General features: G+C 43.6%; 1 protein-coding gene across 14 annotated transcripts in view; it reads right to left on the minus strand.

Moving 5' to 3' along the window:
- Positions 1 to 26228, minus strand: part of ABLIM1 (actin binding LIM protein 1) — a 336688-nt gene that overhangs the window by 186324 nt on the left and 124136 nt on the right. For 2 of the 14 annotated variants that reach the window (XM_024346635.3, XM_003312771.7), the window contains exon 1: positions 14102 to 14597. The exons of the other annotated variants lie outside the window; for them this stretch is intronic. In XM_024346635.3, coding sequence (XP_024202403.1) covers positions 14102 to 14117 — 16 coding nt within the window. In that variant the 5' untranslated portion in view covers positions 14118 to 14597. Of the gene's footprint in view, positions 1 to 14101; positions 14598 to 26228 lie in introns of those variants that run through there. 14 annotated transcript variants of the gene reach the window in all.

Consider the following 26228-nt stretch of genomic DNA (forward strand, 5'->3'; position numbering starts at 1 on the left):
GGGTTTTTTACCCCATATTTATTTATTTTTTATCAAAGTTTAGGCTAAGTGTGGGCGGTGGCTCACACGTGTAATCCCAGCTTTTGGGAGTACAAGGCAGTAGGATCGCTTGAGCTCAGGAGTTTGAGACCAGCTTGGGCGACATAGCAAGACCCTGTCTCTATAAGAAAAAAAAAGTTTCAAAAACCCAAAGAAACAAATATGCTTATAATGCATGATGGTAATTGCCTGCCCCAGTCCTCCCAACCCCTATAGGCAAATGTGCTCAACTTTTGGTGTTTTTTCTTAACACTATGCTTATATCAACTCAGTCATTAGCTACTGACATCCTGTTTCTGCAGGTGAAGATTCGGCTCTTACCGATAGGCCTACACCACAAATTTTGGTTAAACCCATGGTCACTGTTTTACACTTTGAGAATGTAATTATTGTTCTACTAGACTCTGTAGTGCTTCCTAGGAATCGATTCCCTTTCTTGTGCAATGGTTTTTGTTCTCTTAGATTTAATCATTTCCCTTTCTCCCACTTGCCTAGCTCCTGATGAATAATCCATCATGTTTTCTACCTATTTTGTTGTGATCTACTAATAATTCTTTCCAATGCTCAAACTCACCAGATAACTTCTCAAACCTCCTGATGTGGAGAGAAAATTGGGTGTTCTCAGTATTGTTTTAACTGAAAAAAACCCTGACTCTGAGACAGGTTAGGAGCTTGGCTCTATGTCCTCCAGGAAGTGGTAGAGACGTGATTTGCCCACTACCAACTGCAGCGCCAGCTCCCTGGAAGCACACTGCCCCTGGGTAAAGATGTGCAGGCTGTGGCTGCACAATTCCAGAGGGTGCTGCCCCCAACTCAGATGAGAGCAGTGCCCTGGGGAGGCAAGGCACAGGCCCTGTCAACAAGGTGCCTTCCAATCTCGTCTCCAATGCTGCTCCTGGTCATCTTGCACCACGCTAGCCCCCAACCTGAAAGTACTGTGTTGACTGCCGACTCTCTGGCTGGCCTTGCTTGCCTGATTCATGTTTAGTAGTTGGCATCTTTGCCTACTTATTATGCAAAACTACCATATTAGTGTTGCCTCACTGTGGTCGTGTGGTTTTCATGGCAGGGATGGCCTTTCCCTGGGGGTGTCTCCATCATATCAACTCTCTCCAATGGCAAGAAGCCACTCCTGGGCTCTTGTTGCAAAAGTCCAAGTGCTTTTTGAATCCTGTTGTATATTGCAAGGGTGCTTTCAAGTCAAGATAGGGGTGATGACAGACATGCCCTGCACCCAAGGAATGGTTAAACCTTTCCTGCTGCATGGAAGGCCTGCTGACAACTCACCTTTTGGACATTCCTGAGGGAGGGGTGAACTCTCTCCAAAGCCCTTAAATTATATTTTTTCTTTTTTTTTTTTCTTTCTCTTTCTTTTTTTTTTCTTTTTTTTTTTTTTTTTTTTTGAGACAGTGTCTTGCTCTGTCACCCAGGCTGGAGTGCAGTGGCACGATCTTAGCTCACTGCAACCTCCACCTCCCGGGTTCAAGCAATTCTCCTGCCTCAGCCTCCCGAGCAGCTGGGATTACAGGCATGCACCACCATGCCTGGCTAATTTTTTTATTTTTAGTAGAGACGGGGTTTCACTATGTTGCCCAGGCTGGTCTCGAACTCCTGACCTCAAACAATTCACCTGCCTTGGCCTCCCAAAGTGCTAGGATTACAGGCGTGAGCCACTGTGCCTGGCTGAAATGATATTTTTTTTCTGGAAAAGCTCTTACACGTCAAAAATGAATGCTATCCAGCATGTAATGCTCGACAATGTAGATGAACAGCTGGTCACTGAGGGATGGGACGATGCATGGCAGATAGTCCTGGTCCTGATCTTGCTCCTCCCTCCCTGGCTGTGATACAAAAGCAAGGAAACAAGGTGAGCGTGGTGAACACAAAGAGGACAGGCAGACTCATAGGGAAAAGTGATCCCAACTGAAAAAGCAATTCCAGAAATACCAGGCTTGAAAGCTGACATGGGCTCTACGAGTGTTTTCTTTGGACTTCCAGCTGGAATTCAAACAGTATTTTACTCTGAATTTAACAGTTGGGTTAGTTCTTAATTGTATCAAGCACCCAAGACAGATGACACCAAATTCCGGCCAACTTCTGTTAAGGATAAAGTGGCAAATGAAAGATTCAGACATTCTTTTGTCAAAACCTGTCCCGTTGCAAGTGAAGAAACCCAACGTAACCCAAACATACCTATTATCACAATAACAGGAGTACTCAGAATGGAAACATGGTTGCCCACAGAAGTACCTTATTCTGTTTCATCAATAAAAGTTTAATTAGTTAGTGTAGAGGGTCTAAGCCAATGCTTTTCAAACTTTGGGTCTTGAACCACTGGAACATAAAATAAGTTTAATGGATCATCACCGGCATACTTAAAAAGTAGAAAAGAAACTAGCAGAGAGTAAAGGTAAGTATTGCTTCATGTGAGTTTTATTTCAGCCATTTATATGCATGTGTATATGAATCCTGGGTCTTGCTGTGTAAAAGTGTGTTTCTTCCTGGGGTAGGCGTGGTGGACAGGTCATTAAACTCCAAACCATAATCGAGAGGCCCTTTGACTGAGTCCTACCCACAGACATGTTTTGTTTGGCCCACACAATATTTTTTTTTCTTCAGAAGAAGTCTCACTCTATCGCCCAGGCTGGAGTGCAGTGGCGTGATCTTGGCTCACTGCAACCTCCACCTCCTGGGTTCAAGCGATTCTTCTGCCTCAGCCTCCCGAGTAGCTGGAATTACAGTTATGCACCATCAGGCCCAGCTAATTTTTTTGTATTTTTAGTAGAGACGGGGTTTCACCATGTTGCCCAGGCTGGTCTTGAACTCCTGACCTCAAGTGATCTGCCCACCTCAGCCTCCCAAAGTGTTGGAATTACAGGCATGAGCCACTGTGCCTGGCCACACACAATATTCTTTAAAGAGAAAGTGAAATCATTTGCCAATATTTAAACATCTGGAGATTTTACATAAAAATCCCTATTTCTGGCTGCTCTTAAAAACTGCAAGGCCTGGCAACTTGACCTGCATCCCTCCGTGGGACCTAGGATGAAGGACAAAGTAACTCTTCCCTTTAGGGAGGGCCATGCTCTGTAGTTTGCCCCAGGCTCCACTCAGGTCACCTGCCTGATTCTCGGGGCATCCATACGTCTGACCCCAGTTCTAATCATCCTTAGCTCAATGCGACCCACAAAACCCCCCTACTTACCTTCCTTATGTCCATTGCTGTATGATGTGGCCAAAATGCTAAACTGAGCTGCTTGCATCTCCTCAGACAGGAGGCATACTTTATTGCTTCTGTTTTACCCACTTGAGTCCCTTTCTCGCCATCCTCTTTTTATCCACTATTGCATTCCTGTTCATCCTTCAAAGCCCAGTCTTCCATGACCATCCAACAGCATTCATCACTTTCTGTCCTGCAGTCCCATATTACTTTCATAGTTCCCCTTTGAGTACATTTCACATTGTATCATAATGACTTATCTATGTGTGTCTGTTTCTTGCTAGAAAGTGAGTGCTTTCAGGTCAAGAACTGCATTTTATGTGTTGCTATATCTAGATGGCTTATCTCACATTAGAGTCTAAAAAAAATTTCCCAAATAAGAATAACCATCTCCCCAACCCATACACCTCATTCATTCACATATTAGTTCATTCAACATTCATTGAGTGCTTACTATGGAGCAGACACTGTGTAATGAATATAGGTTGAATCAAACACCATCCCCAACATTAAGAAACCTACAGAACTCCTGAAATACCAATCTTAAATGCCCCCTTTTTCATAAAGCCTTTTCTGATTCCCTTGGGACTATAGCTCTCCCTTCCTTAGAACCCCCATAGAAGATTGTTCACCCCCGTTCTATCACCTGGTGTCCCCTCCATTTTGCGTTCTCCATCAGCATCCCTCTCAACACCTGCTAACCCATTCATCCACTAAATGTAGGATCTTTCCAGTATGTCGAGTTATTCTCGAAGTGCCTCACAGATAAGAGACCTCAAGAAAATTGTAATGTGATCAGGCCGCTACTAGAAGCCCTTCGCTATGGCTCATTGCTATTTCTGAGTTTTAGGCTAGGACCTCTACACATGCCAGAAGTGGTAGCATTTTCCAGGTAAGCAGGGACAGAGGGGCATCCACTCCTTCTTTAGTGCTCAGCATAACTGGGCTCTCGTCCTGCGGACTCCAATCCCCATCAGTCCTAAAACTGCTCCTTGATGGCCATTCAGAAGGGGTCCCTCAAGTGGCACATGGCAGCAGTCCAGTGGACACCCAGCTAGCTCATGTGTCACTATGAGATGGTCCATGGACCCAGGGACCCATAGCCCCTATCATTTTTCCAGGAAGGGAGTACTCAGCCTTCTCTCCCATTCCCCATCAGACACTCCAATGAGGAACAACCTTGCCACCTTTTCCTATCATCCACTTTTCTATTTTTTTTGAGACAGGGTCTCACTCTATTGCCCGGGCTGGAGTGCAATGGCACGCTCATGGCTCATCGCATCCTCGACCTCCAGGCTCAGATGATCCTCCCACCACTGCAGCCTCTTAAGTAGCTGGGACTACAGGAACACACCACCATGCATGGCTAATTTTTTTGGGGGGTGTGGGGGGGAATTTTGTTTTTTGGAGAGACAGGGTCTCACACTTCCGAGCTCAAGTGATCTGCCTGCTTTAGCCTCCCAAAGTGCTGGGATTATAGGTATAAGCCACTGTGCCTGACCCACTTTTCTTAATTCTTCTTAAACTTTTCCCTTCTCATGTTTCAAATAGAGAACAACAGAAATAAACAGAAGAAAAAATACAGACTACTAGAACATAGACAGAATGCAGTTGACTCTTGAACAACACGGGTTTGAACTGCACAGATCCCCTTGCACACAGATTTTCTTCTACCTCTGCCACCCCTGAGACAGCAAGACCAAACCCTCCTCTTCTTCCTTCTCCTCACCTGCTCAGCATAAAGACAAGGAGGATAAAGGCCTTTATGATGATCTACTTCCACCAAATGAACAGTAAATATTGTACAGTGGTAGTAAATGAAACACTCCAAGCCTAAACAACATATTTCAATTCCTCAAAGATTAAAGAGGGAGTGGTAGCCTTTGTGAGCCAAGATAGCTGATTAACTTTTTTCCTTTTTTTTCGTTTGTTTTCTGAGACAAGGTCTGGCTCTACTGCTCAGGCTGGAGTGCATGGCGATCTCAGCTCACTGCAACCTCTGCCTCCTAGGCTCAAGCCATCCTCCCACCTCAGCTTCCTGAGTAGCTGAGACTACAGGCATGCATCACCATGCCTGGCTAATTTTTGTATTGTTAATGAACTTTTACCCCAAAATTCCAAACAGCTCTACGATTCCAGGTAAACATGCTCATCTAAGTCTTGGAGACATAGGAGTGATGCCTGCAGAATATGCACACCTGTGCCTTCATTCTGAATTAATGTTGCCTTCTCCAAGTCACACTAAGCCCCAACTCGCCCCCATGAAAAAGTAACTTAAACTTCCTGCCAACCTTTGCTCCCAGTATCATATACTGACAGCAGTTTCTTGGCCACTGGGATCTCACAGGTCTGCTTCATTATGAAACATGGCTTTGTTTCATCCTGCTGGAGAGCCAGAGTGACAGTGATGATCTTTACCTTCTTTTTGCCATCTGTGCATGGTGAGCAAGATGATATTTGCAAAAGGGAATGAAGAAGATACTTGTATAAAAATTTTGACTTACCCACCTGTAGGGCTGGTCATTTTACCCACAGAAAGGACAGATTACCTGCACAGTGTCAAAATGTGGTCCCTGAATCAAGAACATCAACATTATCTGGGAAGTGTTAGAAATGCAAAATCTCAGGCCTTCTCCCAGACCTACTGAATCAGAAACTCTGAGGGCAGGGCCCAGAAATCTGTGTTTTCACAAGCCTTCCAGATGATTCTGATCCCAGTTGAAATTTGAGAAGCACTGTCCTAGACAGTAATTTCCTTAGAAGTATTAAAAAAGCCAGGATCTTCATAGTTAAATGCAAGTATTCAAACAAGCCAGCCTGTTTGATTGCAACAGGGACACACAAACTCACCCCTGGTCCACCCCCAGGGGACACTGGACCATAATAACATTAATTATGTCAGTCTGAGCACAAATACAATGTTTCAGAGAAAAGAGGTCATGCATAACAAATTTTCGCTCTCCCCACTGTTAACAAAATTTGCCCTTGAATACACAGCTCCTGCCAGTTTGGGATAAACATACCTCTCGGTATGAGTCACCATCAGACAAACACACAATGAAATAGGAAGCTGGGCTGGTTTTTACTGTGGTGCGCCCAGATCAAACTCAACCACAATGGGAAGAAATCCTGCACCACTCACTGATCACTGAACCTTCTGAAAAGTTCTCTGGCTCTTTAATGCTGGCTCAGGAAAACACTCAGCACTTTGACTTTGGCATAGGAGAAGCCAACAATACCAGGATCCTCTTTCTTGACCCCTAGGGCTGTGAATGCGATGGCAAAGAGGGCCACCTCCTCAAAATGAATCAAATGCCAAGATATGCTTCTTGGTGGGGTGAGTCTCTTGCAGTACATCTTCTGCAGGAATTTGGAAAAGTCAATTTGTCGTTCTTTAAAAGAAACCCTCTGTGATGCAATACAAGTTGTTCATCCTTCCTGGTCATTTGGCCTGGCATGGGAAAGGCAAGAAGCAATACCACCTCCAAAGTCTGACAGTAGCTAACAGTAGATGAGGCCCAACCTCCATTTCAGATGCCCACTGTCTACATATTCTTGACTCCATTCCTGTCATCAAAAATTGCCCTCAAGAGCCTTGAACACATTCAAGTCAATGTATTCCTTCTCTCATATTTATTTATATTGTAGAAATGACATCTTTTTCTCTCTGGATAAACATTTTTTAGACATCAATTAGTTGGTGTTAGAGGGCAGGAGATTTGCTATGATTTTTTTTTTCTTTTAAACATGTGAAATCCTTTCCTTTAGCTTTGGAAATCCCATTATTCAGACAGTACTTCTGGAGTGAAGCAGAGCCACACTTCCTGGTAAGAGTAACACTTTCATTTATAAAATAGTACGAGCAATTCACACTTGGATTGCTTTCTCTCAAGCAGAATATGATGACAAAAGCTGGAGCACCCCTCCCCACAAAGATGGGAAATTCACAGTTGAGTAGTGTGAATGTCACTGATCAAGAACAATTTATTCTGAAACTTGTAGCCTTGTAGTGTCTCCTTTAATCTATCACTTCCCTTTAGACCTTACTTAGGAAATGACCTTGTTGGTGGTATCCCCTTTAAAAGACTGGGGCTTTTGAAGTTAAGACAAATCCAAGGGCAGGTAGGGGTGAGGCATTAAACTTCAACCCGTGGCTAGCATATGTGAAAGAAGATGCCTGGATAGTGACTCAATAGTCATCGCACACATGAGGAATTATTACACCACAGTGAAAAACCTACTGTTCTTAGCCTTTCCTGAGGATGGAATAGAAGTGGGTATTGACTACACCAGGCAGCGTGCATGCATCTGAGTGGGTGGTGTCTGTGCGGGTGTGTGTTTTGGGAAGGCAGACAGCATTAGAGGCAGCAACACTTCACAGCTCCTAAGGTTGTTTTACAAGACTGCATATGAAGTCCAATACTTGAGAAAAAGAGCACTGTCCTAAGTTGCACAGGTAACAACTGTTGTTTATCTGGTGTTTACTTAGATGCACAGAGTAATTCTAGAAGAATTCGCAGAAGGGATGCGCCTTCAAGGAGCTCTATAAGGAAGCCAAACTTGAGTTAGATCTTTGATAAACACATAAAAGGGGGGGGGTACAGTATGTCTCACAAGGCAGGTAGACAGTATGACTGAGGTTAGAGCAGAAAATACCACCCCTGTGGTCATTCAAAAGGTAAAAGGGCTCAGGGTGGACATTAGCACTGGTTTTGGAGCCAGATAGGCAGAAAAATGGATAGAAAATTTAGCTTTTCTACATGCTAGCTAAGTGATCTCTGACCTCCTATGAGTCTCCTTTCCCTCACCTATTAGGGGGAAGATACTACCTACCTTGACGGGTTCGAAGATTAAAGACATTGTATATGAAGCTCTGCCATTTAGTATGTGTTCAATCACTGACAGATTTAATAATAACATTAAAATGAAAATAAAATAAGATTGGCTTAGAAGAACATTTTTTTAGAAGTAAGCAGGGAGGAGGTATTTTAAGGACTTGAGGAGAACCCCGCATGACAAGCAGGAAGCTTTGAACCTTACCTTGTCATTTATTTGGGTTTTTGAGCTGGGAAATGATTCAGTGTCCTAAAAGGATTACTTTGGTTCCAGGGTATAGGTCACATTTGAGACACAGTACATCACTGTTCTCAGGAGCTGCCAAGAACAAGGCTGCAGTGGCTTTTGGATGTGGCAGGAAGAGGCTACTATCAAACCATAAAGGGTGCTGGACCCAGCAGCTTGAGGCAGAAAGGTGTGGTGTTGGCTTCCCTGTTGATGCCTTACATCTGAATGCCTCCTGTTATTCCAAAGGGAAAGCAAGGCCTGTTTCTAATGTTATCTTCCTTAAGGTAGATTGTAGCAAGTTTGTACAAATCGGCCAAGAAATCTCAGAGTCTGCCTAAGAGGTACGAACTGGACTACTCACTTCTGATCACTCCCCAGTCCTTTATCCCCAACGCTGGCTTAAGGTCTATAAAACTGAGCTCATCTCCTTCCTCCCACCAACCTCCTCCCTTCCTCTTCACCACTAGAAACTCTCTCCCATCCACATCCGATTCCACTCTGCTCCTCTTCAGTTCTCCTTCCCAAGCCTAGCCACATCTAACACTGATGCCTGCGTGTAATGGGTTGGACTGCATCACCCTCCAAACTCATCTATTGAAGTCCGAACCCCCGGTATCTCAGAATGTGGCCCTATTTGGAGATAGGGTCTTTACAGTGGTGACCAAGTTAAAATGAGATCATTAGCGTGGGCCTTAATCCATTGGGACTGGTGTCCTTTTAAAAAGGGGAAACATGGAGTCAGATAGGCACACAGGGAGAATGCCCTGTGAACATGAAGGCAGTTGCTTCTATAAGCCAAGGAACACCAAAGATTACCAGCAAACCTCCAGAAGCCAGGGAGAAGCATAGGACAGATTCTCCTGACAGCCCTCAGAAGGAACCATCTCAGCCAACACCTTGACCTCAGGCTTGTAGCTTCCAGAACAGTGAGACAATACATTTCTGTGGTTTAAGCCGCTCAGTCTGTGGTACTTTGTTGCAGTGCCACTAGCAAACTGATACCTGAGCTACTTGGACTCAAAACTTTAAGATCATTTGTTCTGAATCCTCATTACAATCACCCAACCTGTTGTCAGGCCCCATCAATTTTAATATGGTGGCTTCTCTCAAATCTACCATTCTCTTTTCATTTCAATTTATTATATGTCCACATATCCCCAATCTTTAAAGCCTCAGTTTAAGAGCTGCCTGCTTCAGGGAGTCTTTCCTGATCGGCATACTTGGAAGCTAAGTCTCCCACCTTTGACCTGCCAGAGCACTGTACCAATGCCTCTTTAAACATCTACATAATATTAGTTATTTGTGAGCTTATTTACTTCCTCGACAGGTGGTAAAGAAGCAAAGGGCAGCTGTTGTATCTTCTAAACCCTTGAGAGCTTTCTGAGTACCCAGCACTTTGCCTAACACAGAAAGGGCAAGCAGGAGATGATAACGGAATAGGGAAGTTTCCTGACCAGAATGGGGCTTACAGAATCCTAAAGGAACAGAAAGAACTAAGCTAGAACATCTCTGTAGACATATCTACTTTGATGAAGAGGATTCTTCCATTTTCAACAACTGAAATGAGCTGGGAAATAAGGCCCATAAATAAGGAGGAAGGCCTTTATTAGTCCTTCTGTAGCTTTATTATTTGAAGCATCTGTTTCTGCCAAAAGCTAAATGGCATCAAGGAGGAGCTGTGGTGGTCTGATTGACTTTCCATACAAATTGTTCACATCTTAGCCCGGGCACGGTGGCTCTTGCCTGTAATCCCAGCACTTTGGAAGGCCGAGGCAGGTGGATCACCTGATGTCAGCAGTTGGAGACCAGCCTGGCCAACATGGTGAAACCCCGTCTCTAATAAAAATACAAAATTAGCCGGGCGTGGTGGTGCACGCCTGTAATCCCAGCTACTCAGGAGGCTGAGGCAGGAGAATCACTTGAACCTGGGAGGCAGAGGTTGCAGTGAGCTGAGACAGGGCCATTGCATGCCAGCCTGGGCAACAAGAGTGAAACTCTGTTTCAAAAAAAAAAAGACAAATTGTTCACATCTGTCACCCTCTGTGCTCAAGGGAATCCATTGATCTAAACCTTAAAGAGAACTGTGACCAAGGTGTCTTAGCACCCCACTGCTCTCTACAGCTGTAGTTCTCAAATTGGAGCAATCCTGCTCCCCAAAGGGCATTTGCTAATGTCTGGAGACATATTTGATTGTCATGAGTAAGAAGTCAGTGCTGCTGGTATGTAGAGGTCAGGATTGCTGCTCAACATCATACAATGCACAAGACAGAATCACGAAGAATTATCTCTCAAAATATCAGTGATGCTGAGGTTGAAAAACCTTGCTCTAGAAAAACTACTTGCCTTGTGGGTATGAGTATGTGTGCGTCCCTACACACATGAATGTCAGGTGGAAGTTGAACATCCTTCCACTTAGACACTGGAATGAGTTTCACTGGGTCCCGCTCTATACCAAAAGCAAGTTGGGCCATCCAGCAATGTCAGAAAACTTCCAGGAAACAAAACAAAACAAACAAAAAATGATGTGCCTAAACGTAAATTTCTATTTACCTTGAAGTTTGTCTTGTGACTAAATTCTTAGTCTTTTCACATGGTTCCCAAACCATAAGCATTCTTTATTATTTAAAATGAGTGTTTATAGAGCTTAATCTCTAATATTTGCTTATTTTTATTTTCTGTAACAAAAATAAATAATAAATCCCTTTTGTATTCTTAAAACTTGCACTATAACACCCATTCGCTAGACATTACAGCTTTTTAAATGAGTATAGTGGGCCTCTGGAGTATAGGTTGACGAGCGTGGATTTAGGAAGGCAGTTATTGACAGATAAACCTGCAGAAATCTCCTGTGCTTCTTTGTTACAGGATACAGCAAGGGTAAGGTACCCTTGAAGACATAAGAGAAATAACCATTTCATCAAGATTCCGGAATCAATAAGTGTCTGCAGCTGGAAGTGAATGGGTGCCTGGTCAGGAGAACAAAAGATAATGAGGTCAAAGGATGTCAGCAAATGCCACTCCACACTAGTGGAGGCAATCAGCCAGCGTGCTTTCTCTCCTGCCCATGTCAGCCCCGAACCAGGTATTTTATCCTAGAGAGAAAACTATGAGGCAAGCCAGTGTGAGCTCTAAGTGGCAAGCACAACAGGGAGTCTATGCCACTCCTCCTTGGGCCGGCCATGTTCCTCGGGATGGACATTGCCAGGACCTGAGCCTCCTCGAGTTGATTCCTGACAGCTCCACAGGGAAGGAAGGAGCTAGGCTTTTCTGGGAACAAGAAGAAATGGAGAGGATTGGAGAAGTTTCTGAATCAAGAAGGCACAGGTTCCTGTTCTTGCTCTGACAACGGGCCAACCTGTTTTGGTTGTTTGAAGATCTACAGTGAGGGAAACACTAGGCTATGCACTGGAAAGTTAAAGATGGAGACACAGTGCCACTTCTGAAAGGCTCACCATCTTGTGACAGAGATAGCAGCTGTCAACACACTGGCAATTGTGGTCTCTCATCCACTACATGGTGTGATGAGACACAGAGAATGAGTACTTTGTCCACAATCTGCTGTGTGACCTTCAGCAACCTACTTACCCTTTCTGATCCCCAGTTTTCTCATCTCTAGGATGAATGCCTGGACTAAACGATCCCCAGTGCCCTTCTCACTTTAAGGACTATGAAGAAGTTCCCTTTTTCCTATGGAAACCCTTGTGTACCTACCAAAAACAAACAAACAAACAAAAATGAAACGAAACAAAACAAACCTGCCTTTCTCTGTTGATGGCTGAGGTCAGTGCAATCAGAAAGCAGTGGTGTGGACTGGCACAGACCTCAAAATAAAACAGAACAGCCTTTAATCAGTGTCTAAGGGTTAAGATAATACTAGTATGTGACCTCTTGGTGGCCTGTCCAAAGTGTTCCAGTTAGAAGGTGGCCAGCGACTTGTAGAGCAATGTGAACCCAGGCAATCTAAGCTTTGGGAAGTCTCCAAGACTTAGAAAAAGAGCTGCTATGTGAGGACTACTGATCTATAATATATACCATATATAGCAAGGCTAGGTCTTCCAAGAGTCCCACAAGAATGGAATGAAGAAATGGCTTTGTAATTCCCTTTCCCATCACTCATAAATTACTCATATCAGGGAAACAAACTCAAATCCATTAGCAACAGAGATGAGCGCCATGTCATAGTTGGGTGGGAGCTACAAATGAAGAGATCTGAACTGCAGTAAATGTCAACATCTGTGTTTGGTACTGAGGGTTCCTGGAAGCACCCCCAAAAGGTGGAAATATTATTAGAAGCACCTTTATTCACACCAAATCATTTCACTCAATTACCATTTACCCACTGAAAAACCAAAGCTACAGCATGTGATTACTAAAGATCTATAGGAGCAGAGTGAATAGAGCAGAATCATGTTTCTCTTTTGTCCTGAGGTGCAGCCTTTACACTGTTAAGCTCTCAGGATCCTGTATGTCAATCCATTCATTAATATAATAGAATCAAACTGAGTTTCAAGCAACAAGGATCATCTTGAGTTCCGCATTTTCATCTTAAATCTATTCCCTATAGTAGCTTTAAGATAAAGTAAACACAGATAATTCATTGAAATGGTTCAAGAACGCCCTGAAAGAGTAGATGTCCGTGTTTGGGGAGGAAAGAATGTCCCCACGGTAAGAAAATGTGACAATAAATCTAAGTGTACTAGACAGCAAAATTAAAGAGTGGTTATTTACATTATAAAATCATTTGGTGAAGGTCCCTAAGACATAATAAAAGAGAAAAAAATAAGTTACAGAAAAACAATCATAGAATGATTCAATTTTTATATTCATATGTGTCTGTCTCTCTCTAATTCTGGTCTAGAAGGGTCTAGCAAGATACACAGTAACTGTTAACAATTTTATCTCTAGAGAGGAGAGGGGAATTGAAGCTGACAAGGCAGAAGTGAGGGGCTTTCACTTTCCCTCCCTATCCTCCTGCAACATTTTACTTTCTTAAGACAAGGTGTGTTTATATATTACTTGAATCACTCAAAACAAGCACTGCGGTGTTCTTTCACATTTCCCGGAGAAACAAATCATTTCAACTATCATTCAATTCTGAAAAATGTACCTTCCATTTCAGGACCACGCCTAGTGCATAAATGATGTACACCTGTTCAGGCCACACCTGTCCTCTCCCTTTTAACACTCTCCTTGTGATATGATGTGGTTTCCTTTGCCATGTGCAGCATCCTTTAAGAAGGTGTTTGGAGGAGTGATTAGGGATAATAGTGAAATGACAGGTTATACACGCAGAGCACCTGAAGCCTTTGAAACAACCCAGCTTCTCCTTTCAGCCGGATCTAGCGAGGCCTGGGCATGTCCCAGCACCACACAGCCCAGCCGTGGCAGGAAGGGCCCTTTCATGACATATCTTAATTAACTTATTGATTGGTGGGGCGTGGTGGTAAGAGAGGAAGAGAATGATGGCTGGGATGGGGGGCAAGACGGCAAGTCTCAAACACAACAAAAAATTCAAAATGCAATAGCAATCAAAAGAGACACACACCCCAGAGCTCAGCTGTGCTCCAGAAACAGGATGTGCTCCCGATGCGGTGGTGAAATTAAAGATTCTGAACGAAGTCTGGGTTCGATGGAAACCCAGACTTCACAATACGGAGCTTCTCACACCGAGAACATGTCCGCCCGGCTTTCGATTGATCATTCCCCGTTAGGTGGCCGAGCCCTGCGGTGCCATTCCAACTTCTGCAACCATGCACAGTGATCGATATTTATAATTACCTTTTTCCTTCACCATGGCAACCGGGTCCTCCGACGAGCAGGACTGAAGAAGGAACGAGGAATAAACTCTGGGAGTGGAAGCGCGCCTCGGCAGACAGATACGCGGGCGCTGGGGCAGCCAGGAGAAGCCCCGGCATCCGCTTGTGAGGTCCGGGGCTGTGGTCTCCAGTCCCGCCCCGCCTCGGCGGGCCCCGCTCCCACGCCCGCCCCGCGATCGCCCCCGCGCTCTTCTCCGCCCGCCCGCCGAGCTGCAGCCGCGCCCAGCTCGGGGACTCTGCCCTGCGGCTGAAACCACTCGCTACAGCTGCTGCTGTAACAAATGCAAAATTCCACTGTCCTAATCTCTGGTCACTGACACCACCTTGTATTCCTCGCACCGAGGACGGGCTATGAAAGGCTCCCGAACGCTGGCCCCCTCCCACAGTCTGATAAATGATTGCCAGGAGGAGGAGGACCGAGCACCAGCTAGAGACGGTTCCAATAAGTAAAACTAGTCAATGGTTAGCTTATTGGCTCCCTGTTACAGTCGCTTTCAATTTTTACTACGGCTTCTTTCAGGCAAACTGGATAAATAAAATTGGCCTTAATGTAAAACAAAAACAGAATAATGATGCTAATGGCAATTTCAAGTTCACTTTCTTATGAAAAATGAATAATGACATTTGGTTTGCACGGCTGCTCCCCGCTATAATTTACCTGAATGGGGCTGGGGGAAGGTAGAGACTGAGAGACAGCTGGGGAAGAGGATCTTTCAGGATTCTATTCCTTATCCGGGATCCAATTCAGGATCAAAGTTAAAATCTGATTTATCCATTTAGGGGGGATTTTGACTTCCCCCTTCTCCCTCTGTTTCATCGGAGTTTTTAGACAAGCCCCTTGGATGTGCATATACCAGGGAGGAACTCCAGTCACAATTAAGGGACAAACAGCCTCATCTAGTTCGGTCCACCACCAGGATCAGCCTAAGCCTGACCCCACAGCAGCAACTCCTCAGGAGGCTTTTGATTTCTGACCCACAGGGTCACGGGCTGTCCTGTGACCTGTCCTGCTGTCCTGTGAGCTGAGGACTTCTGGTTCACAAAGCCAACACCCACCTGACTCCAGCATCTGTCTCCCAAATCCAGCTCACCGGGTCCCGACCGCATGCCATATACATCCACCATGTGTGAGAAATGGGATGAGCAAGAGACAAAAAGACAGACATCACAAGGCAGGGAGAGCAGCAGATGGCTAACACATCTTTCAGAACCAGAATGCACAGCCAGTATTAGATGGTATTTACTGCAAATATTGTAACATGTTGAGTCTAAGAGAGCTAGGGGAACCGAAAGGAATGAAGTCAATCAACCTGCCTCCTCTTTGACTCAGAGGGTGTGTATGGCTGAAATAAACTACATTTAGTGGGTCTGGGGAGAAGGGGGAAAAATGCCCATTTCTTCACATTCATCTTGGGCAGGTCTTCATTGCTGGTTTTCTGATGTGTAACAGTAGCACAGCTCAGGCAGCTGTGACATTCCTACATCTGTGACTCAGGGCTTTACTATTAATAGCTTGGGTGTCTCAGGCTGTAAGTAAGAGCTAAGTCCCCTCCAGCCCCTGGGTTGTCTTTTCTATGACAACATACTTCGCCCACACCACTCCCCGCACCCATGGCAGCCCCATAAGGTCATGTTTTTCCTAAGTCAGCAGCCAGCTGGAGTGTAAGCACTGAAGAGCGTTTAAGCAACTTCTCTAACCTCCATTCATAAATATGAGCCAAGCACGAGAGCAGCTCGACTTCCAGTCCAGAGGGATGGCAGAGTTCAAGAGCATCCAGGAAACAAGCCCTTCACGTTCCCCAATTTTCATGGCTAAAACTGCACTTGTCTACTTTCCCACTCCAAATCACCCTCAGAGCCTTTAAGGAGATGCTGACAAGCAAAATTAACTGCAGAGAGCTGGAATTAGGCTGTGTTGTGAGCCTAGCAGGTGAATCTATTTTATTATATTTTTGCTGCTTAGGTACATCGGCATCTCACTTAAGCACTTGTCTCCAAAGCTCTCATGTTATTCAGCCCAAAGCTAAGGAAGCAGCTTTCTTTCTCTTTCCTTCTCCCACACCAGCCCCCACTCCTCCTCACCCCTTCCTTGCTACTATAATGTGACAGTAAAACACCATTGGTTTCTAGAGCAAACCCGATCATATGTAAGTGTTCCAGATATCGTAAATGCCATTAGCTCAATTTTTCTTTTACTTGGGATGGCAGTTTAAAACTCTGAGATTTAAGTTTACTAACCAAATTGGTCTCTTATTACAGTTCTGAACCTACCTGTATACCTTGGTGGATAAATCACACAGAAACAGAATTTGGAAAGGCTCTCTGGCAGCTTTGGAGACTAAGTTGGCAGAGTAACAGCTGGTGCCTATTCATTTTCAGAGAAGCCTTTTCTAAAGGAAAATACTACATAGTGGTTCAGAGAGATTTTCCCCCCGCCTGTGTTTTCCATGGAAAGAATTTTTCTGTGCCACAGTCAAAGTGAATGAGTCACCAGCATTTAGTTGCTAAGTAATAGTCACACGGCAAAAGTCCCCCCGCCAATCAGACGCTGCTACTTTGCAATAAAAGTATCCACTCTGCACTTTTAAGATAACCAAAGAGTGTATTACTAAAGTTATTTTTGGAATGTGGGAGAGTAAAACAAATTGTTTTTGCCTCTTTGCCTCAGGGCAGAATTGCTAAAGAGCTTTAAGAACAGAAGCAAAGCATAGACATTTTCTACTTTACAGCTAACGCTGCAAGAAGTGCAGCAAACTACATCAAGAATAAAAATGAAATTTATAGTTCATAAGAAAGAACTTTTTATTCTTATATCTTGAGATGATTTCCAAAGAATTTATCTCAATCTCATTCCACTCAGATGACATAAGTCTTCATAATATGGACACCAACCCACGGTTTTATTTGTTGTTTTCTGCCCCATCAGACTGACCCATTGCCTCCTTCTAATTCACTTACACATAAAGCAAGGGTTGTCCACAAGTGACCAAAGGACAGAAACCATTTTGTTGGAGAGAAAAGCTTGTTAGCATACAGTCACTCTTGGCAAAAATTCAAGCGTACATCATTTCAGTAGTGATGCCAATTAGGAGGGAAATGTTACAGCTAGAAACAAGCAACCCGGCAGAGTCCACTTCCTCATAGCTTATTCTCCTCTACAGAGCCATGGGTCACTTACTGTACGTGCACCTGTAGTGCAGGAATTTCAGGATCCCTCCGTGGGACTGGAACATCAGGTGTCCAGTTGCTACCCCCCAACACCACTGGACTCATTTTTGTTGTTGTTGTTTTGAGACGGAGTCTCACTCTGTCACCCAGGCTGGAGTGCAGTGGCACATCTCAGGTCACTGCAACCTCCGCCTCCTAGGTTTCAAGCGGTTCTCCTGCTTCAGCCTCCCGAGTAGCTGGGATTGCAGGTGCGCCACCACGCCTGGCTAATTTTAGTATTTTTAGTAGAGACAGGGTTTCACCACGTTGGCCAGGCTGGTTTCGAACTCCTGAACTCAGGTGATGTGCCTGCCTTGGCCTCTCAAGGTGCTGGGATTACAGGCGTGAGCCACTGCACCCAGCCCCCACTGGACTCTTTAGCTAAAAGCATGCTCAGAATCCTTTCTAGCAGAATTCAGCCAAAAGAAACCTGGAGAATGAGTTCCTATTTGCTTTCTACTTAGTGTTGGCATCAATCAATCTCATTTCAGATATTTATGGGACACCTGCTGCGTGCCAGGTACTGGGCTGGGTATACAAAAGCAAGAAGAGAGAAACCACTGCCCAGGAGGTGCTCACCATCTAGCGGAGGAGATATATGCACACACATATTCTCAATGAAATGAGGAAGGTATTAAGACAGGAGTAGGCACGGGGTGCAGGGCAGTGCTGAGTCCAACCTGGGAAGTCAGGAGGGGCTTCCAGGAAGAGTAAGGAGGTACGTAATGATGGGTCAAGTGCAGAAAGAGGGAAAGTCATTCCAAGTGGAGGTAATAGGGCAAGAAGGCATCCAGTAGTTCACTATTGGTGAGGAGCAGGGAGAGGCTCAAGATGAGGCTGGGTGACAGGTGACAGAGGGCCCTCAATGCCACTCTAAAGAATGGACCTTAGAAATGTTGTGGTTAAAGTCTCAAACCTAAGCTATCTATTTCTTTCTAAATGGAGTTCAAAGGCTCTGGCTGCATTTCAAGGTACAGCATGATCTGTTTCCAACCATATTGCCTCCTGCCTCCATTTGGATTGTGTTGGTGTGTGCATTTCTGGTGTTTAGCAGACAGCTTGACATGGAATGGATGCATAGGAAGTGTGTATCCATTTATTTAAACATTTCCCAGGTCAACAGAATAAAAAGCCATACATGTCTCACACACACAGTATTTTAAGAAGTACAAGGCATCTGGGATTGGCTTATCCCTTCTATTGTAATGGCTTCAAGTTCACAACTAGGTTGTAAGCTCTCTGAAGGCAAGGAGGGTTTCATTCACACTAGGCTGATAAGAGTGTGGTTTGCAGGGCTCGGCGCAGTGGTGCATACCTGTAATCCCAGCACTTTGGGAGGTTGAGGTGGGTGGATCACTTGAGGTCGCGAGTTTGAGACCAGCCTGGCCAACACGGTGAAACCCCATCTCTTCCAAAAATACAAAAACTAGCCAGAGGTGGTGGCGTGCACCTGTAATCTCAAATACTTGGGAGGCTGAGGCAGGAGAATCGCTTGAACCCAGGAGGCAGAGGTTGCAGTGAGCCGAAATTTCACCACTGCACTCCAGCCGGGGCAACAGAGTGAGACTCTGTCTCTTAAAAAAAAAAAAAAAAAAAGAGTGTGGCGGTTTGCAGATCACCAGGGATAGAAATGCAAGGGGTGCTTCAAATGCAGACACCTGGTCCCCACCTCAGGTCTGACTGATAACTCAGATTCTCTGGGAAGGAGGCCTGAGTGGCAGTCAGCTTCTCCGGTGACTAAGGACCCTTGCTAATAAGCTGGCTTGCAAAGCACGAGGATAGACTGAGATTTACAAACAGCTATATACCATGCCATCAGATCTGAAAAACAATCCTTATACTCTCTGTTGGCCAAAATAACAATCAGCTGGACATTCACTGCAATCTTAATGAGAATTTATTAGAAGTGGTGATTCCAAAGTTTCCTACAGTCTAGGACAAATTCCTAAATATCTGATCCCTCTTGATCCTACTCACTCTCATGTCCTCAAACGACAATTCTCAGGATTTTTTCCATATGAATCTCATAGAATCAACGCCCGGCAAAGTTCTTTTCCTTGAGTTCTTAAAGTAGAACTATTTTATGGTTGTATCCAAACTTCTCCATGGTCTTTTTCAAAAGCCAGTTCTGAGTTTGGACCCAAGCAATAGGTTGCACCTCAAGAAAAATCGTGAAAATTACTACGGTATATTTAAAGTTCCCTATAAACAAATCACTAAGGATATAAATGACAGAGTGAACAAAAAATAAATCATTTTCCTACAAGAGCAGCAAAAGCTATTACTAGAATTATAAGGATCTTGGGATAGTAAAGAGTTTCAGAGATTTTAGCCTAACTTCAGACTCACGAGTACACAAGTACAAAAATAGTTCTCTGAATTATTTGGGAAAAGGCCATTTTTAGAAACAGTTGACTACCAGCTTTCTCTTTTATTGTAATATTTTCTAGATAGAAATCCAGTTATTGGGATATAAAAATGGTTGCTTTCTATCAGGTAGAATTGCAATGCCTTCCCTGACAACACTCCCCTCTTTCTGGTACTTACCACCACCAAGTGCTCTGAAGTTGACTATGTTGTAATGAAGGATGGACATATATATTTTCGCAAAAGGCTGTGGGCTCTCTGAGGGAAAGGGTCACATGTTATTGTATCTGTACTGTATTCACATAGTAATACACAAAGGCACAAAGTAGGAATGCAATATTTGATGAATAAATAAATATTCCTTTTCATACAAATAGACTGATTTCAAAATCTAACTCAAATAAATTAAGAGTAAATTCAGTCTCTTAGATAAAAATAAATTTAATAATTGCTTCAAAGTATTTGCCAAGATACAAACCAATAATTACTTTGGAGAGAAAGTAGGCCAAAGAGGAACTTCATCAGGCAGTCATTTTACAAAGTCCCCTTTATAACCTACCCTCACAGCTACTTTGGTCACCATTAGAGCCCAGTATGTGTCAGCCACCATTCTAGTCTCTACATGTATCACCTCATCTTGTCCTCATAACAACTGGATGAAGTACATATTATTATACTTTATATGTGAGAAAAGAGGTTGGTGAGAGGCCAAAGCCATGGGCCCTCTCTTTGGGTTACTGGGCCTTCCCTTCCGCAGAGGTTGTTAAAGAGCCTCTCGTCCCATGCCCTGCCTACACACACACACACACACACACACACACACACACAAGCATTTTTGTAGGCAAGGTGCACTCAATGTACATCAACAGGCATTTCTAAAAGGCCTGGCCTGATAGCAATGATGCTGCCCTTTGCCTTGCCTGTGTAAAGCAATCCTTTTTCCAGATACCTTATCCTTCATCGGTTCTTGGACTTCATATGGAAGGACCTGTCAGGTGAATAGCATCATAACCTTGGTCTGTGGCACTCACCGTTGGCTGCACAGGGGAAGATAATGTACCCAGACCCACATAGCAAGACTTCAAAAGTGCAGTGTAATCATCCACCCTGTCTAATCATTCTTAAGGAATGGCATTTCTGTGGTTTATGTAGACAGCAAGTTAAAATTAAAAACAATTTTTTTGCAAGGTTTACAAAGCCTACATTTGTTCCCCTACCTCATCTGGCCTTATAATAAATTCTCCTAATTATGCCCTGGAACAGTCCCAGAAAATAACCTCTCTCTCATACTCTTGGATTTGTCAGTCATCATCGGAGGAACTAGCCAAGTAAAACATGCAACACACACAACCATTACTGCATTTGCTACCACAGGAATGGCAGCTTTGTCATCTAACACATCTCAGCAAGTTTCTCTAGTTCTTAGTACAGAGAAGAGACCATGCAACCCACACCCTGGTTTGTGGAAATCTATAACTTGTATTCATAAATAGGCATTAATTAAGATAAAAGCAGAAGTCCTAAAGCAGACGTGTCCATGGTTACACAATTACTTAGAAATGGGTCAAAACCCCTCACATCCTGCCGCCTACCCAGTGGTTATTCTATCATGCCACACCGGCCACACAGGGCGCCTGATTAAACACAGGCTGGGTTTGAATTCTAGCTCCACCACATGCTGAGTGACCCTGGGCACATTGTTTTCTCTGTCTGGGTTTCAGCAGTCTCAGCTGTGAATGGTATGAGACGTTCCACTTGTGAGGTTGTGGTGAGGACAGCGGCAGCTTCGTGGCATGTAACCTGCAGCGTTGCATAGGGTCCTATGCTCAGAAGATGTCTCTATTTGGTTTAATGCTTTGCTATTGCCATCCTGACATTTGTAATAATTCAGTCTTTGAACTTGTGTTTTGTAAGTGAAGTCTGATGGGACAGCGGAGCACACATGTGAACAGATGAGATGCGTGCAGTTTGTGTGTTTGCTATTCCTGCTGCCCGTGCACACAGAGTGTTTGCAACACCCCGTGAGCACAGGATTCCAGTGCAGTCACAATGTGTAGGAATTCAGGGAGACTCAAAGTGAGGACAAGGTGTGTTATATCCATAACTGAGTCACATTCCATTCAAACCAGGATGCTTGCTTTGAATGCACGGAGAAGGCAATGATGTTCTAGGAAATACAAACAACCAAGAAATCTTATTATATTCCTTCCTATCCATGTTAGTTCCCTGTATTAGCCAACCACTCACACCAAAAATGATGACATAGAAGGAAAGGGAAAGACAGGGCAACTAGCACTGTCTTCCTTTTAGCCCTTCCTTATTCATCAATAAGTCAAAGGTAGAGAACATTGGTAAAATGTGCACGTATCAAGAAGTGAAATGAAAACAGTTGAGGGCTGGGCACGGTGGCTCACGCCTATAATCCCAGCACTTTGGGAGGCCGAGGTGGGAGGATCATCTGAGGCCAGGAGTTCGAGACCAGCCTGGCCAACATGGCGAAACCTCGTCTCTACTAAAAATACAAAAATTAGCTGGGCATGGTGACGGGTACCTGTAGTCCCAGCTACTTGGAAGGCTGGGGCAGGAGAATCGCTTGAACCCAGTAGGCGGAGGCTGCAGTGAGCCGAGATCGCACCACTGCACTCCAGCCTGGATGACAGAGCAAGACACCATCTCAAAACAAACAAACCAACAACAACAACAACAACAACAAAAAACAGTTGAGTCAGATTTGTGTATGTATTGTGTATTTCTACTGTTCTAAAAAGAATAAAGTACATAACATCTATGACCCGTGTAATACAAATTGTGTAATTTCAGTGATTCCATTGAGTTAAAAGTTGTTGTATTTGCACTTCAAATTGGCTTTGCACAATAAAAGGTAAAATTCACATTAATAATTTAAAAATTTAATTTTACTTTATTTAGGATGACATTAAATAGAAAATAAAAACTACTGAGTTGAGAGAATCTGGGGAATAAAGAAAAAAGCTTTATATTTGAGTACCACTAATGGCACTTTCTCCTGCATTTTAAACAAGGGGTCCCACCTTTTCCTTTTGCACTGGGCCTGAAAATTATGTATCCTGTGTTGGGTGAGAATAACAGGTGTTCTATCCCAAAAGAAAGTACCTAGCACTAAGAAGGAACGCAGTTAAGGGTAATAACTATTGTTATTTCATTTCTCACTGCCTCATCAATTCACAATAAAACAGGATAAGCTTGAAAACTGTAAAATTCAAGTTTTCAAAAGCATTTGAAGGTATAAGGAGCCTTTTAATAATATCGAAGCTGGGGGATTTAACCTGTAACATCTTAAAGAATTTAGACCCCCTCCTGATATTTTGTTATATGACCTCTGCTGCCAAATGAGAAAGTCACTGTGAAGCCAATCATAAAAAAAAAAAGGTGGACTTCGATGTTAGAAAATCTTCCCAGGTAAGACATGGTTGTTATCTTCAGCCTATTCATTCATGCAACACATATTTATCAAGTGTTTCCTAAGTGTCAGGAACTGTTCTAGGTGTTGGGATATCACAGCAAAGAAAACAGACAAAAATCCTTGCCATGAAGGAGCTATGTCCTAGTTGGGAAGGTTGAAGTTGACATAATAAAATACATGAGTAATATATACATATATACAAATCTGTATGATTATATATTAGAAAGCGGTAAGTACTATGAAGAAAAGCAAGGCCAGGGACAGAGACTGCTAGGGGGAGAAGCTGTGGTTTTAAGTAGAGTAGTAGAGGAAGGCCTCTTTGAGGACGTGCCATGTGAGTAAGTACCTGAAGAAGGGAAGAGAATAAGCCGTGTAGATTCTGAGGAAAAACCACCCCAGACAGAGTAAGCAGTAAGTGCAAATGTCCTGAGACGGGAGCCCACCTGGTATGTTCAAGGCAGTGGAGAGGCTGGTGAGATCAGGAGGCAGACAGCAGGAGGCATGAAGTTAGTGAGGTGGAGGAGTTAGGGCCTGCAGTCATTGTAAAGGGCCTTGGCTTTTCCCCTAAGTTGTTTTGTTTTGTTTTGTTTTGAGACAAGGTATCACTCTGTTACCCAGGCCAGAGTGCAGTGGCATGATCATAGCTCACTGCAGCCTCAACCTCCAAGGCTCAAGTGGCCCTCCCACCTCAGCCTCCCAAGTAGCTGGGACTACAGGTGTGCACCACCATACCTGGCTGATTTTTAATTTTTAATTTTTTTTTTTTTTGTAGTGACAGGGTCTTGCTATTGCACAGGCTGGTCTCGAGCTCCTGGCCTCAAGTGATCCTCCAGCCTTGGCTTCCAAAAATGGTGGGATTACAGATGTGAGCCCACTGCACCCAGTGCCACTGCAGGAGTTGAGCAGAGAAAGTGGCATGATCTGATCGTCAGCTCCATGGGATCCTCTGCTGCTCTATGGAAACTAGAGTTAAGGAGAGTGAGCACAGATGCAGAGTGCTGAATTACTGCATGAAATAAAAAAGAGCTCAAGGATGAAATGATGACACAACAGGATTAGATGAAAAAGGTTAGAGAAATTAAGAAATAAAAACCAAGGACAAAGATAATTTCAACAGTAAGAATGGAAATATCAAAGAACAAAACAAACACTGATAAAATATCTAATTCCTAGCATAGAGAAACTTTGAAATGATTTCAATGAATGCAGAAGAAAGAGCCTCAAACAATGAGAGAAAACAATAGATGTGCAAGATGAAGAAAGATTTTTTTAAATGTATATCCTAGAAGTAGAGAACCTAAGAAGCAGATGTATTCAAAGATTAAATACACAAGAATACCTCTGAAATGAAGAGACAGCTGAATTCACAGATTTAAAGAGTACAGATATAATATATTTTGGCAAAATTTGATACAGAATGCTGACTCCAAGTCCTAGACTAAGCCTTAGAACTCCAAAAGATATCATTCTCCATATGTCCAGGCAGAAAACCCCTACTGCTCACAAAAAGAGAAAAACTCAGGCTAGCCTCAGACTTCTCAACAGCAACACTGATACTTAGAAGATGATGAAGAAATACCTGGATGTCTTGAGGGAAAGAAAGAACCTTACACCTGCCAAAATGTCCAAGAACCTGCCAAAAGAACCAAGAAACTTACACCTGCCAAAACGTCATTCAGAGATAAGGGCAATGGGCAAACCACCACAAACAGAAAGGTGTTCAGGAAGCACAACACCATGAACCCTTCTTGGGAAAACTGCTGGAAAACAACATCCAGCCAATTAAGAGATGAATTAAAATAAACTCAGGAATGCAAACACTACTAAAAGTGCTAGCAGTGAGCAGTGAATTCAATTAAATAGGAAACTGACACCACAATTACCCGATTATAGTTAGAGAGGAATATGGAAATGTTTTGAGCAAAGGAAAATGTGAAAACAACATTACAACTAACAAAAATCGGAGGTGAGTAGGAGACAACTATGAGAGTGCTGTTGTTCTCGTGTACACAGTAGGGAGGTAATGACTGGCACCAGACTGTACAAGATTCTTCATCTAAGCATCTCACAGAAGCAACCTCAGATCACATCACACGATCACTTCATCTTTGCTTAGAGATTATATAAAATCTCATCACTGTGTTTATACCCCAGTTCCTGTTTCTTGGACTTGGTAAGGCAAAGGGTATCATAAGGCAAATATATCTTCAGGATTTTTTAAGAAAAGGGAGATGACATAGCTTTAACTTTTTACTGATTATATCCAGATTCTTTTTTTTTTTTTTTGAGATAGTGTCTCACTCTGTCACACAGGCTGGAGTCCAGTGGCAAGATCATGGCTCACTGCAACCTCAAACTCCTGGGCTCAAGTGATCCTCCCACCCCAGCCTCCTGAGTAGCTGGGACCACAGACATGCATCATTATATCCAGCTAATTTTTAAATTTTTTCAGAGAGGGGGTCTCACTACATTGCCCAGGCTAGATTTAAACTTCTGGGCTCAAGCAATCCTCCTGCTTCAGCCTCCCAAAGTGCTGGGATTACAGGTGCGAGTCACTGACCCTAGCCTATATCCAGATTCTTAGTGCAAGAACCAAAATTGTTTCTAATTCATTAACATTTAAGATTTCTACAGCATGTTTCTTTCAGACAGACTGATGAATAAATAATTTTTTAAAAATACCGTGGTTCTGGCCAGGCACAGTGGCTCACATCTGTAATCCCAGCACTTTGGGAGGCCGAGGCGGGCAGATCACAATGTCAGGAGATAGAGACCACCCTGGCTAACACGGTGAAACCCCGTCTCTACTAAAAATACAAAAAATTAGCTGGGCGTGGTGGCGGGCACCTGTAGTCCCAGCTACTCGGGAGGCTGAGGCAGGAGAATGGCATGAACCCGGGAGGCGGAGCTTGCAGTGAGCCGAGATCACACCACAGCACTTCAGCCTGGGCGACAGAGTGAGACTCCATCTCAAAAAAAAAAAAAAAAAAAAACATATATATATATATATATATATATATATAGTATATATATATTGTATATATACAATTGTATATATACATTGTATATATAT

Source organism: Pan troglodytes, chromosome 8, assembly GCF_028858775.2.
Source record: "Pan troglodytes isolate AG18354 chromosome 8, NHGRI_mPanTro3-v2.0_pri, whole genome shotgun sequence".
Classification (NCBI taxonomy): Eukaryota; Metazoa; Chordata; class Mammalia; order Primates; family Hominidae; genus Pan; species Pan troglodytes.